The sequence below is a fragment of the Lactuca saligna genome, chromosome 2 (assembly GCF_052625555.1).
Source record: "Lactuca saligna cultivar CGN05327 chromosome 2, ASM5262555v1, whole genome shotgun sequence".
In the NCBI taxonomy this organism is placed as follows: Eukaryota; Viridiplantae; Streptophyta; class Magnoliopsida; order Asterales; family Asteraceae; genus Lactuca; species Lactuca saligna.
In genome coordinates this window covers 159101099-159117166 of record NC_136418.1, presented here as the reverse complement: position 1 = coordinate 159117166, position 16068 = coordinate 159101099, and the positions used below count along the sequence as shown (strand labels likewise).

General features: G+C 32.1%; 1 protein-coding gene across 1 annotated transcript; it reads right to left on the bottom strand.

Moving 5' to 3' along the window:
• Positions 1-8471: 8471 nt before the first annotated feature.
• On the bottom strand, positions 8472-10399 carry LOC145032386 (protein NUCLEAR FUSION DEFECTIVE 4-like). Its single transcript, XM_078981167.1, has one exon. It carries the CDS (start codon positions 10334-10336, stop codon positions 8588-8590), a length of 1749 nt encoding a protein of 582 aa, XP_078837293.1. The 5' UTR covers positions 10337-10399; the 3' UTR covers positions 8472-8587.
• Between the last annotated feature and the right edge of the window lie 5669 nt (positions 10400-16068).

Below are 16068 nucleotides of genomic sequence, written 5' to 3'. Positions count from 1 at the left end.
CGGACCAGACGTGCCGAGGCTCGGAGAGTGGACCAGGCCAACTGAAGGCCCGGTGCGGGTGGACCAATCATACTGTAGACTCAGAGAGTGGACCAGGTGGATTGAAGGCCCGGTTCGGGCGGACTAACCACCCTACAGACTCGATGTATATGGCTAGACGCGGAGGGTGGACTAGGTGGACTGTTGGCCGGTGCGGCAGACTAGTCACACAGTAGACCCGATATGCATGGTTGTTCTGTGATTCGGTATGATATAGCATGTTATGTGTGTGGTATATGTGGTTGGTATTTTGGGGGTATCTCACTAAGCTTTCGGGCTTACATTGTGGTTTAATGTTTTTCAGGTTCTTCAGGGGACCGTGGCAAGGCAAAGGCGTGATCGTACCGCTCCTCGTGTTTATGTTTTATGATATGGACCTGGGAATACTCTGATAATAAATGTATTGAAAACCTTTTTGTAATAACGTGATTAAAATTGGTTGTTTTTGAAAAGTTCAATTTTGTTGAAATTTTTGGTCATTACAAATGGAAGAGCTCAGGATGATTGCAGAGCACACACCCCATGTTTTTGCTTTCTGTGAATTACTCTGATTTTTCGATGTTTTTGCTAAAACTTAGTTACTCTGGTTTTATGGGAAAGATATGTCTTAACAATTTATTAATCTAAAAACAAAAATTTTTATGTCATGATTTTCGGGAAGTTACATTCTGTTGGTGAATGGAAGAAACTGCAATCAAGGAGCGAACATTTGTCATTTTTGCAACAGAGGAAAACGTCTCCTCATAATCCATACCATAATTTTGCACGTACCATTTCGCAACAAGTCTGGCTTTATAACGCTCAATGGATCCATCAAACTTTGTTTTTATTTTATATACCCAACGACAACCAATCGTGTTTTTTCCGGGCGGAACCGGAACTAGATTCCATGTATGAGTTTGATAAAGAGCTGCAAGTTCCACAACCATATCGGTCTGCCAAATAGGATCGGAAATGGCATCTTTGTAGGATGTTGGCTCAGAGAGACGATGCATATTAGCAATGAAGGAGGCAAACACCGGTGAGTAAGAGGAATAGACAAAGTCAGGAAGCTTTATGGACTTTTTATTATGATAAGGCCTCGATGGAGGGGGGCTTGATGATTTGCAGGTAAAGGATCAGCGACATGTGGTGGATCGTGGTGGATCATCAATGTCAATCCTAAATGGATCAATAGTATGAAGCTCCTCTCAGGTTGCATCATCTGACCAGACATGAATGCTATAGAATGGAATATGCTCTAAAACGTAACTTTGCGACAGACATACAATTTCTGAGTTGAAGGATCATAGCACCAATAACCTTTCTGACCAACACCATATCCCAAAAAAACATAAAGAGTTGATTTTGAAGACAACTTATCTCTCTCTACATGAGGCTTCAAGACAAAACATGTACACCCATATACTCGTAATGAAGAATAATCTGGAAGTTGTCCAAACAACATTTCATAATGAGACTTCCTTGAAGTTTACGCAGTAGGAATATGATTAATAACATATGTGTCGGTATGAACAGCTTCTCCCCAAAACATATTGGGAACTTGAGCAGAAAGTAGTAAGGATCTGATAGTTTCTAGGAGATGTCAATGTTTTCTTTGTGCAACACCATTATTCTGAGGAGTGTTTGTACAAGATGATTGATGTATAGAGCCATCAGATGCCAATAATTTTTTTAAATCATTGGAGGTAAACTCTCCTCCCAAATCACACTGAAAACATTTTACGACTGCAGAGAGTTGAGTCTTGACAAGAGCTCTGAATTCACTATATATGGTGAAAAAGTCAGACATGTGCTTCATAAAAGAAACCCACTTATAATGAGTGTAATCATCAATGAATGAAACAAAATAGTTAGCTCCCAATTTAGCAGTGATCGGAGAGGGACCCCACACATTAGAATGCACGATATCAAAGGGAACAAAGAACAAGTGATACTTTTATTAAACGACAAAGCAAAAATTGTCTCAGTTTACAACCACAAAAATCAGAAATCTCATCAGTTTTCAAAGAGCCTAACACACTAGTGGGAACCAAAAACTGCAAATGAGATGCTGACACATGTTCCAAACGAGAATTCCAAAGATAAAAAAACTGACGAAGAAGGGTTTAGATGAAAAGACGACAAATTAACACTAGATGCAGTAACATCAGCAACATATAGCTACTCCAAAACATAGAGCTCCCCAAGTCTACGGCCTATCCCAATCACCTTCTAAGACCGGATGTCCTATACACAGCATAATGAATCAGAAAAGAAGATGCAACAACCATATTTACACAACTGATTGATCAATGCAAGATTCAAAGCAAGTGTGGGAATGTAATATACATCTGTTAAAGATATATAAGGAGTGACAATAGAACCAACACCCTCTACTGACATGGGTGTAGTACTGACATGGGTGTAGTACTAGCAGACGTAACAGAGACAGGTGTACGAGAAGATGATGAAGCAAAAGATGATAAATGTGGTGACATGTGATGAGATGCACCATAATCCAATATCCACAGGGATGAAGGAATACCTGATGTGTTGGATGAAAACGGATCTGAATGAGACATAGAAGCTGGCATGGCAGTTAGATTGGCAACTAAGAACTGTCTGAATTGTTCAACAATTCGTGGATCCAAGGCTGGTGGTGGTGTGAAATCTGTTTCATTCTCAACTGAAGGTGCAACAGCAGTGTATTATGGTGGCCTAAAAGATGGAAACGAGGGACGTGACTGTCCAGAAGAACTATTATGTGTGAAGGCTGACACTGTGATGGTGATCTTGTTTGTTGTTGTTGCTGATTTCCCTTGCTTGTCGGCAAAGCAAAATTTTCCTTCCAATGGTTCTTCTTCTTATAGAAAGCACACTCATCAAATGTAACTTTGAGATGGTTTTGGTTTGTAGACTGAGGTCATTGTGGAATATCAAAGACAATAGGATTGGCTGTCTTGGGAGCTTTGTCAGCATGGGACTTGATACGAGTTTCTTCAGCAACCAACTCGTGAACAACCGAATCAATAGTGGGAAGAGGTGTGTGATGCAAGATTGATCCACGCAAACCTTCAAAATCTGAACGTAATGCCATCGAGAACTCAACTAAATGTTTCTCTTCCCATCAACAATATAAGGCTTAAATTCCTTCAACACATTAGGTTATGTAGGAGCTAACTAATACCACAAATTCATCATAGCTACATAAAAGTCCTAAACACTAAGATTGTTCTATTAAAGGGCTCGAATATCAAACTCTAACTGATACTGCTTTGCAAAGTTAGGCTGAGTATACAGCCTAGCCAAGTGATCCCAAACCTCCCTTGTCGTGTCATACTTCGCCAACTGAGTACCACTAGATTGGATAACAAAATTATTAATCCAATTAATGATTTTGGAGTTATCAGTCTCCCATTAATCCAGTAAGGTTGCATAATTAGCAACCTTCTCTTATGTTGGTTTCTTCCTGTCACATGTAACAATCCCCCGTATAGTCTTGCCTCACAAGAAATTCTTCATAACATATCTCCAGTAAACATAGTTCTTGCCATCGAGTTGGATACTAATGGACTGAAGAGAATCATCTCTCGGGGCCATATTCCAATATCAGTCAAACGAGAATAACCAAAACAACAACAAATATGAATAACATCAACAACAATCAAGATCTCAAAATCAAAAAAACCAACAAACAAAACGAAACTCTTGAAGTTGTTGAAATGAACAAAACAAATCAAACTGAATATAGAAACGAGAAAGAAAACCATACCCAAAATTGAAAAAAAAATACATAAATAGTACTGATGAATATTAACTTCGATGAATAGTGCTGGTGAATAGTAACTTTAATGAATAGTAACTTCGATGAATAGTGTCATGCCTGTTACAACTTACCCCCAAAACGAAAATATAGATGATCAACCGGGCTATGATACCATGTCAACTAACAAGTGAATGACATATAACGGCTAGGGTTTCGTATTATTATCAAAGAAAAGTACAAGTACAATGAAAGGGAAAGACATAATATATAGACTAGCTAATTAGGGTTTCCCAGCTAAAAGGTTCAATCATAAAACCAAATATAAGATAAAACCCAAAATCTTATTAGGCTAACATAGTTAACGATGACAATCTCTATAATGGACTTAATACCATTTTCATTAACAAGGGCACAATACCAAAAAATGAACTATTTGTTAGATAAAGATGAGATGATGTTTGATGTGTAGTGAACTTCTTCGAAACATGGTTCCATGAAATAAATTTCCACCCTATCTACTCTCTGTAACCTCATTATGGGATAAAGGAGATATGGGTTTCAGACAATGGTAGAGAAGTAATAACGAACAAGGTTTTCTAATAGGGACGACGATGATAGGAGTCGAGAGAGAAGGGGTATGGGATGAGGATTGGAAATGAAAGGGTATGTGTGTGTCACCGCCAATGGTGGAGCCAATGTGTTAGTAGTGGGGTGCATGGACCCCGCTTAAATGTGGGTCCCACCAGGTATATATAACAAAAAAATTTCTGAATACATGGTCCCCACTATAATATCATGTGCACCCACTTTACCCTGTTTGAAAGGAAGAAGTTGCATACTTTCTCCTTATCTTTCTCTATTCATTCCATTTAGTCTACACAAAAATGACAATTCTTCTTTCATCTTTCTTAGTCCTATTGCTCATCCCTTTCTGCTGCCATTGCTGGAGATTGAGACCGAAATTAGCTTCATTTTTCATGTCACCATCTTCGTTTCTTATGCCTCTCTTAAATCCTAAGTCTAAAAACAACCACAAAGCTAGGTATGCTTCTTATTTTGACATTTACTTAGTTAAAACATGAAAAATCCGGGTAATCATAACAAATGTTTTTTGAAATCGATTTTGGGGTAATCTTTTATCAAACCATTTTGGCTTGGTCATTTGACATAATTTCTTATAAGAGTTCAATCTAAACTCAAGCATCCAATCACTGACTCTGTTTAAGGATGTTGTATAGCACCTCTGTTAACTCTGTTTGAAATATATATAAAGTCCAAATGGTATATTAGATAAGAAGATATATGTTTTATCTGTTTGATTAGAGGGTATGATCGAAAGTGAAAATGGCCAAATCTTGAATAGATCTAGTCTGGTTCACTTATTGACACTTCAATTTGCCCTATTTTAATTTTATGAGTAATAGCAAGAAAAGAACACCAATTTTGCAACGGTTTAGTTATGAATTGCAAAATTGTTGTACAGAATAATCCACTGTAATCTTAATCGGTGTTTTTGTTTTTTTATTAGATTGACCTTGTTTTTACATAGTTTAAGGGGTATTTGTATATGTAGTTTAATCATTTAAGTTGTAATCAGTGAACCATTTTATAGTGTTCGGTGTTTTTGGTGATAAAGAGTTTAATTTAGAGGCTATATATTATTTTGTTTCTGGTTTCTTATTGTTTAGTTTAAGGGGTATTTTTATGCTACTTTTATATTATTTTTTTAATGATTATCTTATTGTGTAACAGAATAACAAGGGGCAATGAAAATATATGTAAAAAGAAGAAAATCAACACACGAAACCATCATCAATTGAAAATTTCCAACCTAGCTTTATTCCACCTATTGATGAACAAAAATAAAACAACCCGGGTGATGTTTTTGTGACAGAAGTCTCTGGCTATACTAGTTGGAATAAACCATAAAGGCAGAAAAAGACTTAAGACTCATGAGAAAGAAACAGTCAACGGTCAACGATATTTATGGTCAATGTTGTCTATGGTCATCTTTGCACCTCACTTGACTTCTGGGCTGAATCCGCCACTAGTCGCCGCTGGATGTTGGTGAAAGATATGAGAAACAAAGATGTTGGAGATGAAGAAGAGGACAACGATGAAAGGGAAATAGGGAGTAGACGATGTATTTTTGTTAGGCATTTAATTTAACAACATATTTGTAACACCCTGTAATAAAATTAAACCATATGATGAATGATGAACGGTGTAACAAAATAAAAAGTTGGATCAAAGATGTCGATTATGCTAAACTATAAAGACCATTTATGTAATTTGTCGTACTTATTTAATGCTTGTCACTCTCAAATATTGTTGCGGCCTGAATCCGATGCACATGCGCCAAATCATAGCCGTGTGGAATACAAATGAGTTACGAGTAACGCCGTGTTACCCTTTTAGCTTACATATAATAGCAATGGATTTTGGACTTCTAGAAGTACCTTATGTGTTAAAAAAATACAGGTGTTAATGAGATTTATATTATTGTTTTGGACAAATGTTATGTTTGATTTGACTAATAAAGGTAATTTCTTTTACTAATAACTAGACACTTTAAATACTTTTAACCCAAAAGAAAATTAAGCTTATCGATCACAATTAGTCCCACTGATGTGTTGTATTCTGTAAAGACTGTTTATGGCTCGAGTTTGTAAATCTTTCCGGAAAATTAACAATATAAATAAAAAGTTTTGCATTTATTTTAATGGATGATTAAATAAAACATATTTAGCCATGATTGGTATCAAACTCGCACTAACCTTCAGAACCAGAAAAAGTGATTTTAATAATATATTTTTCAGCAAGAAATTGAAATTCAGAAAGTTCCAAGATCCAAACAACTATTTCTAATAAAGGGGAAGCTTTGTGGTCGGTTTATTTGTGGCCCCCATTTGTTAGGTTTTTTATATATATAATCTTAAATATAAAAATGAACATTTTTTTGTGAATTCACGGGTTTGTATTCATGTACAATAATAATGGTGGATATACATGACTACATCCCCTTCATCTGATTTACAGGGATATTACTTACACTCTATTTTAAACATTGATTGATTGATAAAATGTTCTATTTAAAAAAAAAAATAGTATAAATTAAATTAAATTATATATATATATATATATATATATATATATATATATATATATATATATATATATATATATATATATATGAGAAATTTAATATCCTCATACATTTTGTTCCTACATATCATCCTACAAAATTAAATAACGACATGTGTAACATTTAATGCTAATCTAATTAAATTTAATGATATTTTTAGATATTAAAATGACATATGTTATCATTTAAATGGATAATTGATATAATCAACAGTTAAGAGGATATTTAATCTCTCTCTCTCTCTCTCTATATATATATATATATATATATATATATATATATATATATATATATATATATATATATATATATATATATATATATATATATATATATATATATATATATATATATATAATGCATACATGATATATATTGTATGCTTTATAAAGTAAGAAAATACGCTTTTTTAGCCTAACTCATAATGTGAAAAATGAGGATATATTATATTTGTACAATCATAACAAACTCGTTTATAATGACTATAATCATTAATTAACTTTTTTGTTGAGAAACTAATACTTTGTTTAATTAACTTAGATCATTATTGTAACGATTGCTCTGACTACTAGCTTCCAAAGAGAAGTTTGTTTATTTGATTATTTAATTACATGCAAATGAGTTGTCATAGGTCATTTTATGCTACGTAAAGTAGTATTAAGTAAGCTAATTAAGTTCAAATCTTTTTTGTAACTAACTTACAACGCAATAAGATTTCTAATAATAATATTATTATATAATAATTCTTTTTACAAAAAATTAAACATGACACACGTATAGAAAATTATGAATACTCTTACCTATCCATTAATTCTATCCCAACAATTGAATAAACTCTTGAAAATCTCCGAAAAAGTGTTGTAAAAAGAATTAATATATAAAACAGAAAACGTGCAAAGGACAAAAAAGTGACATCCGTGAATGCATCAGGTACAACCCTCCACAGCATCAGTATATAAGTCAAAAAGTACTATTACTATTTATTTGCAAAAGGTCATAAATATCCCTCGGGTCACGGATAACCTTTGCCCTGCTTTTAGGACTAGACTATTTAGTATTTAATTGCCAAATAACATCACTATTCGATTCGTTTTCGTCTTTTTTTCAAACTTATAATACGTTAAATTATATACAACTAATTGAATATTTGTTTATTACGATTAAAACAAAATTATAAAGTTAAAATTTGATAATACTAAAAAATAACTATGTTATTAACATTATTTATAAAATAATAATTTTTTATATTAATTTATTATATAAAATTATAACGATTTTAACCAAGATTTTGAAGAGAATCCCTAAATGATCGAGGGTGTAGGTCATGTCACGCATGAAAAAATAATTTATGAGCAAGATTTAAAAGATATGTAATCGTTTCCAAATAAAAAAGATATTAGAATACTTTAATGAAGACTAAAAAATATCATGAGGGATTACATAATTATAATCAGATAACTAATTCTAAAAGGACTAATCTTGTTTTCACTATAAATAAATATTACACTCTGTCATGAAAAGGATACATATCACATGAAATTAATGTGTAAAAGAAAATGGATATATTTTTCACTTTATAATTACTATATCATTCGTAGTTACATACTCAAAAGATGATTTGATTACAAACAAATTTCGGAATGTTCTTAAACTGCTTATGTGGCGATGATCTGAGCTTCGTCTCTGAACTTCTTGTAAATATCTCCATTGTAGAACTTTCGAGTTCTGATCACCAAAATCAACGAAGATAAACCACCAAAGCAACAAACGCAAGCCAATATGATAAAAGACGACCTGTAACAATGGTTGCCCATGCAAACCAACTCTTTAACTGCTGACCTATCTAACCCTTTCTTCGCAAGCTCCTTCAATGCTTCTCGATCGTACAATGGCCCTGTAACCCTAACATTCAAGATGTAAGATCCCAATGGGCTTCCCAATTGCCCGCAATTGAACAATGTTGAGTAGTATTTCAATCCGAAAAGCTCTGAAATGATGGCGAAGATTAAGGGCAGTTGTGCCCCAAATGAGAATCCGATGATGATGGAGGCGACGTAGACGGATCCCGGAATCGGAAAAGCAATCAGGAGGAGGCCGCCGCAGGAGAGGAAGAGTACAAGTGTGAACATTAGTGTTCTTGGGAATTTGTATTTCACCAGAAGGATTTCCGATACGAATCCGGCGAAGATCCGGCCGAAGTAATTCCAGATACTTAAAAGGGAAACGAATGATTTTATCGTCTTTGTAGGGTAACCTAAAGATTCGCCGATTTGACCTAAATTGTCTACTGCGGTTAAGCTTGTTCCAAGCCCACAAAAAGTCGCAACAAACAGAATTAACATGTCTGTGCTTAAAAGTGCTTGAAGAATACTGTAATCTTCTCCTCTTTCAGGCTTATTCAAGAACACATTAGCAAAACAAGATGTTTTCGCTTTTGGTTTTGGATTTGGATTATCCAGTTCCAATGATGTGGGATTTGTGGATTGATGTTCATTATTCTGATTCATATTCTCGATTTTAACCTCGGGAACGATAACTGGTTGGTGTTTGTTTCTCACCCAGAGGTTCAATTCCTCTTTAATGGCAATAAAAAGGGGGACAAAGAGTACGAAAATTACCACAGAAGCACTACCAGCGTAAGCCCTTCGTGAAAACGTCACAATATTCTGAGCAATCGTCATCCCCATTATGAACAATGCTAGAAAAATCGAGACGCATAAGAAACGGTAGAAGATTCGGAGCTCATTCGGTTGTCTCACCAGGGTCATCGCTCGGATCGTGTACACAAACACCACAGAAATCGCCGCCGGGAGCCAGGCAATCAGCAGGATTAACGATTTCGAATCGTTCCCATAAATAGCCAAGTAGATTTGAGTCATGATGGCTCCACTTAATCCTGTGAAACCTTTCAACAATCCCAGAACAACTCCCCTGCTTTCCGGAAAATTACAGACGGTTGTCACCAACGCTCCGGTGTTCGCAAAGTTCTGTGAATTCGCTCCGATGCAAATGTATAAACACATCTGCCAGACTTTAGGTTTCGCGATTCTGTTCGTGACAGCCAACCATATCATGAAGTAACCACCAAAATTCAACGCAGAGCCGAGTAAGAGCACGAACCATGTCGGAGTGACCTCCGCAATTAGGCCGGAGAGAACACCGACGTTGGCACCAAGGTCTTTGAAGAAGCCTAAGAGGTTGAGGGTGGTTTGATCGTAACCAAGGGAGGATTTGATGTCTTTTGAGTAGACGCCGAAGAGGTAAGTCGCTCCGGCTCCGGTCATGACTAAGAAAGAAGCGAAAAGTGAGAACCAGCGGCCGCGGATTACATGGACGGCAAACGGCAGATTTGTGGCGCTGCCGGCGACGGAACCGGAGGTGGTGGTTGAAGGCGCTTCCCCCATGTTTTAGGAATATTTTGGGATGAAAGGCGGAAAGTGTGAGTGAGTAGCGAAGAGTGGGAGTTACAGAGATATATATAGAAAGGATATTGTTTTAAGATTTACATGGGTTCGGTTGTAGGGCTGTTTGGATCATCTATTTAATACTCGTATATTTTATTTTATATTTGGAAAGTATTATAGAAATAAATATATATAATTTTGTGGAAGTGTTTTTATGATTTATAGTCTAATTAAATACATTAGTACGTAATTACGATAAATTAACTAATATGTGCTCTAAGAGCACGTATAAAAAGTATTAATTATGAAAAATATTACATAATTAAATTCAAAATATGTTTATTATGTAGATTATTAATGCATGTCATATTTAATTAAGATAATATTCCTTATAATTAATGTATTTTATATTTAATTATAGTAATATTTATCATTAATTAATACTTTTTATATATGCTCTTAAAGTACATATTACAAAATCCCAATTAACTAATAGAGTAAATTACACAAATGGTTCCTATGGTTTAGGTAATTTGCGCGTTTGATCCCTAATTTATTTTTTTAACTCGGAAGGTCCCTACTGTTTGTTTTTGTTACGCGCTTGATCCCTGTCTTACATAAAAAGTCTATTTTCCCTTTATTTTTTAATTTATTTAAATAAAAACACCTCTAATCTCACCCTTCTCACCTTACCTTACGTACCCTATTATTTTTTCTTATTTAAATAATAGTTTTTTTAGGTATGATGGGGACCAAGCTTGTAACAAAAACAAACAATAGGGACCAAACACGTAATAAAAATAATCAGTAAGGACCTTCCGAGTTAAAAAAATAAGTTAGGGACCGAACGCGCAAATTACCCCAAACCATAGGGACCATTCGTGTAATTTACTCTAACTAATATAATAATTAGATTGAGAAAAGATTACGAAAAAAATAATTCAATGTAGAACGTAGAGACCAATTTTCCTAAACTAACGTGATAAACTATTAAAATAATAAAATCGAGTTCACAATCTATATTTTCGTTTAAAATATTTTAAATATATCTTGGTCTTATAAAAATCTAGACGTCCAACTTATAAAGTTTTTACGATTGTCAACTTGCGTTTTATCCATCTTATAAAGTTTTTTTAAAATTAAGATAAGTAAGTAGCAAAGTTTTTTTTTATTTTTTTTTATTTTTATTTTTTTTTATTATTTTTTTTTAATATTTATGAAATCTATTTTATAACTCGAGTCTTTTCGCCGATAAATTTGCTGATTCGTGCAAAATTATCCATTATGTGATATGAATATTACATTTCTAAAATATCAAATTTATAGAATAGAGATATGTACCAACAACCATATTTTATAACCCAATATTATAAAATAAATCTTTTTCAGGGATAACATAAATAACTACAACTTCATTATAATTTTCGAACTCTATTATTATAATCCCTTATTTAAGGAAGTATGATTATAATAAGATATCCACTTTAGAAATCTCGTTAGAAACTCATTTCGTAGTTCTATGTAGATGTTTTCTCATACGAAAAACATGCTAAAAAATTCTTGAAATAATAATTGGAGACTGATTTTATCCGAACGATTTATATAATAAGTATGTTAGACAACACTAATTGGTAGTTAGAAGCAGTAGGTTTTTTTTTTTTTTTTTTTTTTTTTTTTTTTTTTTTTTTTTTTTTGTAAAAGTATTCGACAATCATAGCTAATAGTTTTTAAAAAGTGCAAAATTATATAAAAACCAAAAGCTATTTGAAATGCCTTTTGGTTTATGAGTTTTATTTTTAAAATAAAATCTGAAAGCTTTTATTGTGGAACTTAGATTTTCTTTCAATTTTTTTTTTAAATCTAAAAGTTAAAAAATCAAAAAAAAATTCAATTTGTAGCAAACACGCCCATTAATCTAATTAAGCAACTATCTTATTTATTTTGCTTTTACGTGTGTACCACAATCTCATCTTCATACTCTCTCTCCTAACTCAGCTCACGACTAACTTGACCTTTAGAGCATATCCCAAGATATATACAATTGACTGTTATTAATAGTGATCTCTAGTTCAGAGAACGTCAAAACCTCGCACATGTTCATAAGGTGACTGTCTAAAGCCCACATCCGGATCCCAGATGCCTCAATAATGTAGTTATACATTGTCTTTGTCATGTAATTAAGGTTGGTTGTGATTTAAACAGTATTGAAAAATGCATTTTGTACATGATTATGTGAAATAAATGGGTTTTGCAATCTCATGTCCTCATAATGCATTCCTTGATATTGAGAGGCGTCATATTTTATATGAACAAATGTAGGTGGAACCTGATTTTCTTTTTCTTGGTTGCTAGTGTGCTTCAATAACTACTTATGCTAGCCTAGGAAATATTCAAAGAGTCAAAGGGATGAATTCAGTAATTCTCAAGAGGTCTAGACATAAACCGGATCAATGATCTTCCCCTGATAGGAAACGGATATGCGTTATCTTTTAGTTTTAATTGTTTTTTGAGCAAAGTCTATGAATGAGGCAGAAAGGATTTCGAGTATGTGGAACCAAACTAAAATTTTGTTGTTTAAAGAAGGTACATAAAAGCATAAACAAATCCATTAAGGGGAATGATAAATTTCTCTGTTTAAACCACATGATAATTAAATGGCTGTTTTTTTCCCACTATAACATAGTGCTCGAAATAAAATCATATCTCGATAATTATGATCACTTTCACATATATATGAAAGTCAACGTTTTCATGTTGCATCACCCACAAATTTGATATCACTATATTCCGGGTTTTTTTTTCGGCGAGAAATATGTTAATGCGAAAAGATATCCATTATTAGGAGCTAAAAACGCAGGCATGTAAGAAACTAAAGCTAAAACAATTTCTTGTGTGCTAGGGAGAAACGAATAACAAAACAGAAAAAGAAATTATTGACTTGCTAATTTAAAGTTAAAACTATTACATCTATATATACTAACTAGATGAATGTCCGCGCGTTGCGCAGAAGCATCTATATAGTTGAAATCTTTATAAATATATGTTTTTTTAAATATAACAATAATGTCGTTGTTAAATTTGATATAATAACTCTTATACTAAGTTGATATACTATATTGATTATTTTGAATTATATGATAATATATACATGTATTAAAACTGCATAATCTCAATCTTATGAATGATCTTTACCTGTGGGCTATTCATGAAATTAAATATAATATATAGTTTAATATTATTTATAGTTGTTGTTATTGTTAATTCATTTTTAAAATTTATTTGTTTAACGTTTTAATTTCTATTAGTGTAATTATTTAAAACATCAAACATTTTTTTTTTTTGATTTTAAAGGTAACAATATTATCATTTATATAGAGTTATTTTTAACTATTGTTATTGTAAGTTATTTTAAGCTACTTATTTCAAAACTTTTAATAATTATAAAAATATCTTTAGGAAATATTTTAGTTAAATTGATATTATCATTTAGTTTTTGCATTTAGCACTACAATTTATCATTTGTCACTATTCACAAAATATTATTTGGGTTTTTTTAAGTGGAACTGAAATTTAGATTGAAGTTGATCGTGTAATGTTATATTTAAATTAACAATTTAAGTATTTTGTCCATACAGTTCAAAAGTTGTAGCTTTAAACTGATAATGGTTTACATACAAGAACATATTAAATCTAATAAATTAAGTATAATATGGTAAAAGTTAAAGACATAACTTTATAAGTAGAAGTAGAAATATTATTTTAATATTGAAATTTAATTTATTTTTTATTACACTTTAGGTTTGATACTTATTTAACCTTATTAACCAATTTATAATCATTATTAGAAAGACACTACAATTTATCACTTTTAACTATTTAAAAAAAATCTTTGGGTTGTTTAAATTTAACTAAATTTTATATTTAAGTTGATCTTGTAATGTTATATTTAAATTAACAATTTAAGTATTTTATACAAATTGATCAAAAATTATAGGTTTAAAATGATAATGGTTTACATACAACATATTAGACCTATTAAATTAAATATAATATGTTAAAAGTTAAAAGCAAACTTTATAAGTAGAAGAAAATATATTTTTTTAATATTGAAATTTAGTTTATATATGATTACACTTTAGATTTTATATTTATTTAATATTATTAACCAACTTATAATAATTATTAGAAAAAAATTAAAAAGTCATGGGAGTTTCAAATAAATGTGGTGAAAGGAAAAAATGCATAGGAGTTTAAAATGAACGTGGTTCAAGAAAAAATACAAGCTTTATAAGTATATAATGATTGGATTAGAAACCTACTCGAACTCTAATACCTACATACAAGATAAAACTAAACCAAAATATAGTAACTTTCCTATATTGCCCTTGACTATAAAAAATAATTTCAAACCGATTACAAGATAAATGAGCAAAAGACGAAATACTCCAATTGACCCATCTTCTGACATCATTTTTACTTCTATAATTACACCGCATATATAAAAATCAAATAACATTATCAACTATGGGGGTGGAGGGGGAAGGGGGGGAGAGAGAACTTGTTGAATACGATTGTTAGTCGGGTTTTGGAGTCGATAACAACTTTTACGAGCTACGATTGCTAGTCGGGTTGTGGAGTCATACTTGCAATAATAGTTATTAAATTTATCCAAGTGGGAGAATGTTGTGTTAGGTGTCTAAGCCCCATAACTATAATTGGTATGTACTTTACCCGAAAGTAGCATGGTTCATTAGGGTTGCCTTCATCAGAGCAATTTGATAGGATAGACTTTTAAGAAGAGATTATTTGTGATTTATTAATATATTATAAGTTCTAATATATTAATACGAAATCATATGATTTAATTATTATTGATCAAGAACTAATTCATTGATCAAAAGAGATTAATTAGATTAAAGAGGGCTAATTGTGTAAATTAGTTATATATATATATATATATATATATATATATATATATATATATATATATATATATATATATATATATATATATCATGGTTGCAGAAATCGGTATTAATCGTAGATTAATCGTTTGACGTTCTCCAACCGTCGAGGAATAGGGCATTAATCGAAAATTTAGGATTAATCGGGTTTGGCGGGATTAATCGGTCAACAAAAGTCAAAAAAGTCAAAAAATCGAAAGAAAGTCAAATAAAGGTCAAAAAAAATTTTTTTTTTTTTTAAATTCAAAAAACCAACTTTCTTTTTTTACTCCAAATTTCAAAATTTCAAATATTATACCAAAATGTTCGTATTTTCGTATTTCCAAATTACAACTTTTCTTATTTTCTAATTTTGAAGTTGTCACACCCCCGAACCAGACGGCGGAAACGTCCGGGGGCTGTCGTGACTCAATTGAATACCATAACATTGTATATATATGAAACGTAACAACATTCGTCACCATGCATTAATATAGTACAACCAGTAAAGTTTACATGAAGTACATTGTTTAAACATTACATTCCCAAAAATAAATTGTTCGTTTCGTACATAAATAAACTGCAAGCCATCACTGAAAATGATTTCCTTTGATTCACTGGTTCCCTGAGAATACAAGTATTTTGAAAAACGTCAACATATGAAATGTTGGTGAGTTCATAAGTAGTGTTTGAAATCCAATGTTTTGTATTGTTTGAAAACCACCAGAAAATCCGATATTTTCTGAAAATAGTATAGTAAAAAAGGTGTGAAGATCCATAGGTATGCTT

Bases quoted from the DNA above. Each gene is read 5' to 3' on its own strand.
- LOC145032386 (XM_078981167.1), bottom strand. From the start codon at position 10,336: ATGGGGGAAGCGCCTTCAACCACCACCTCCGGTTCCGTCGCCGGCAGC.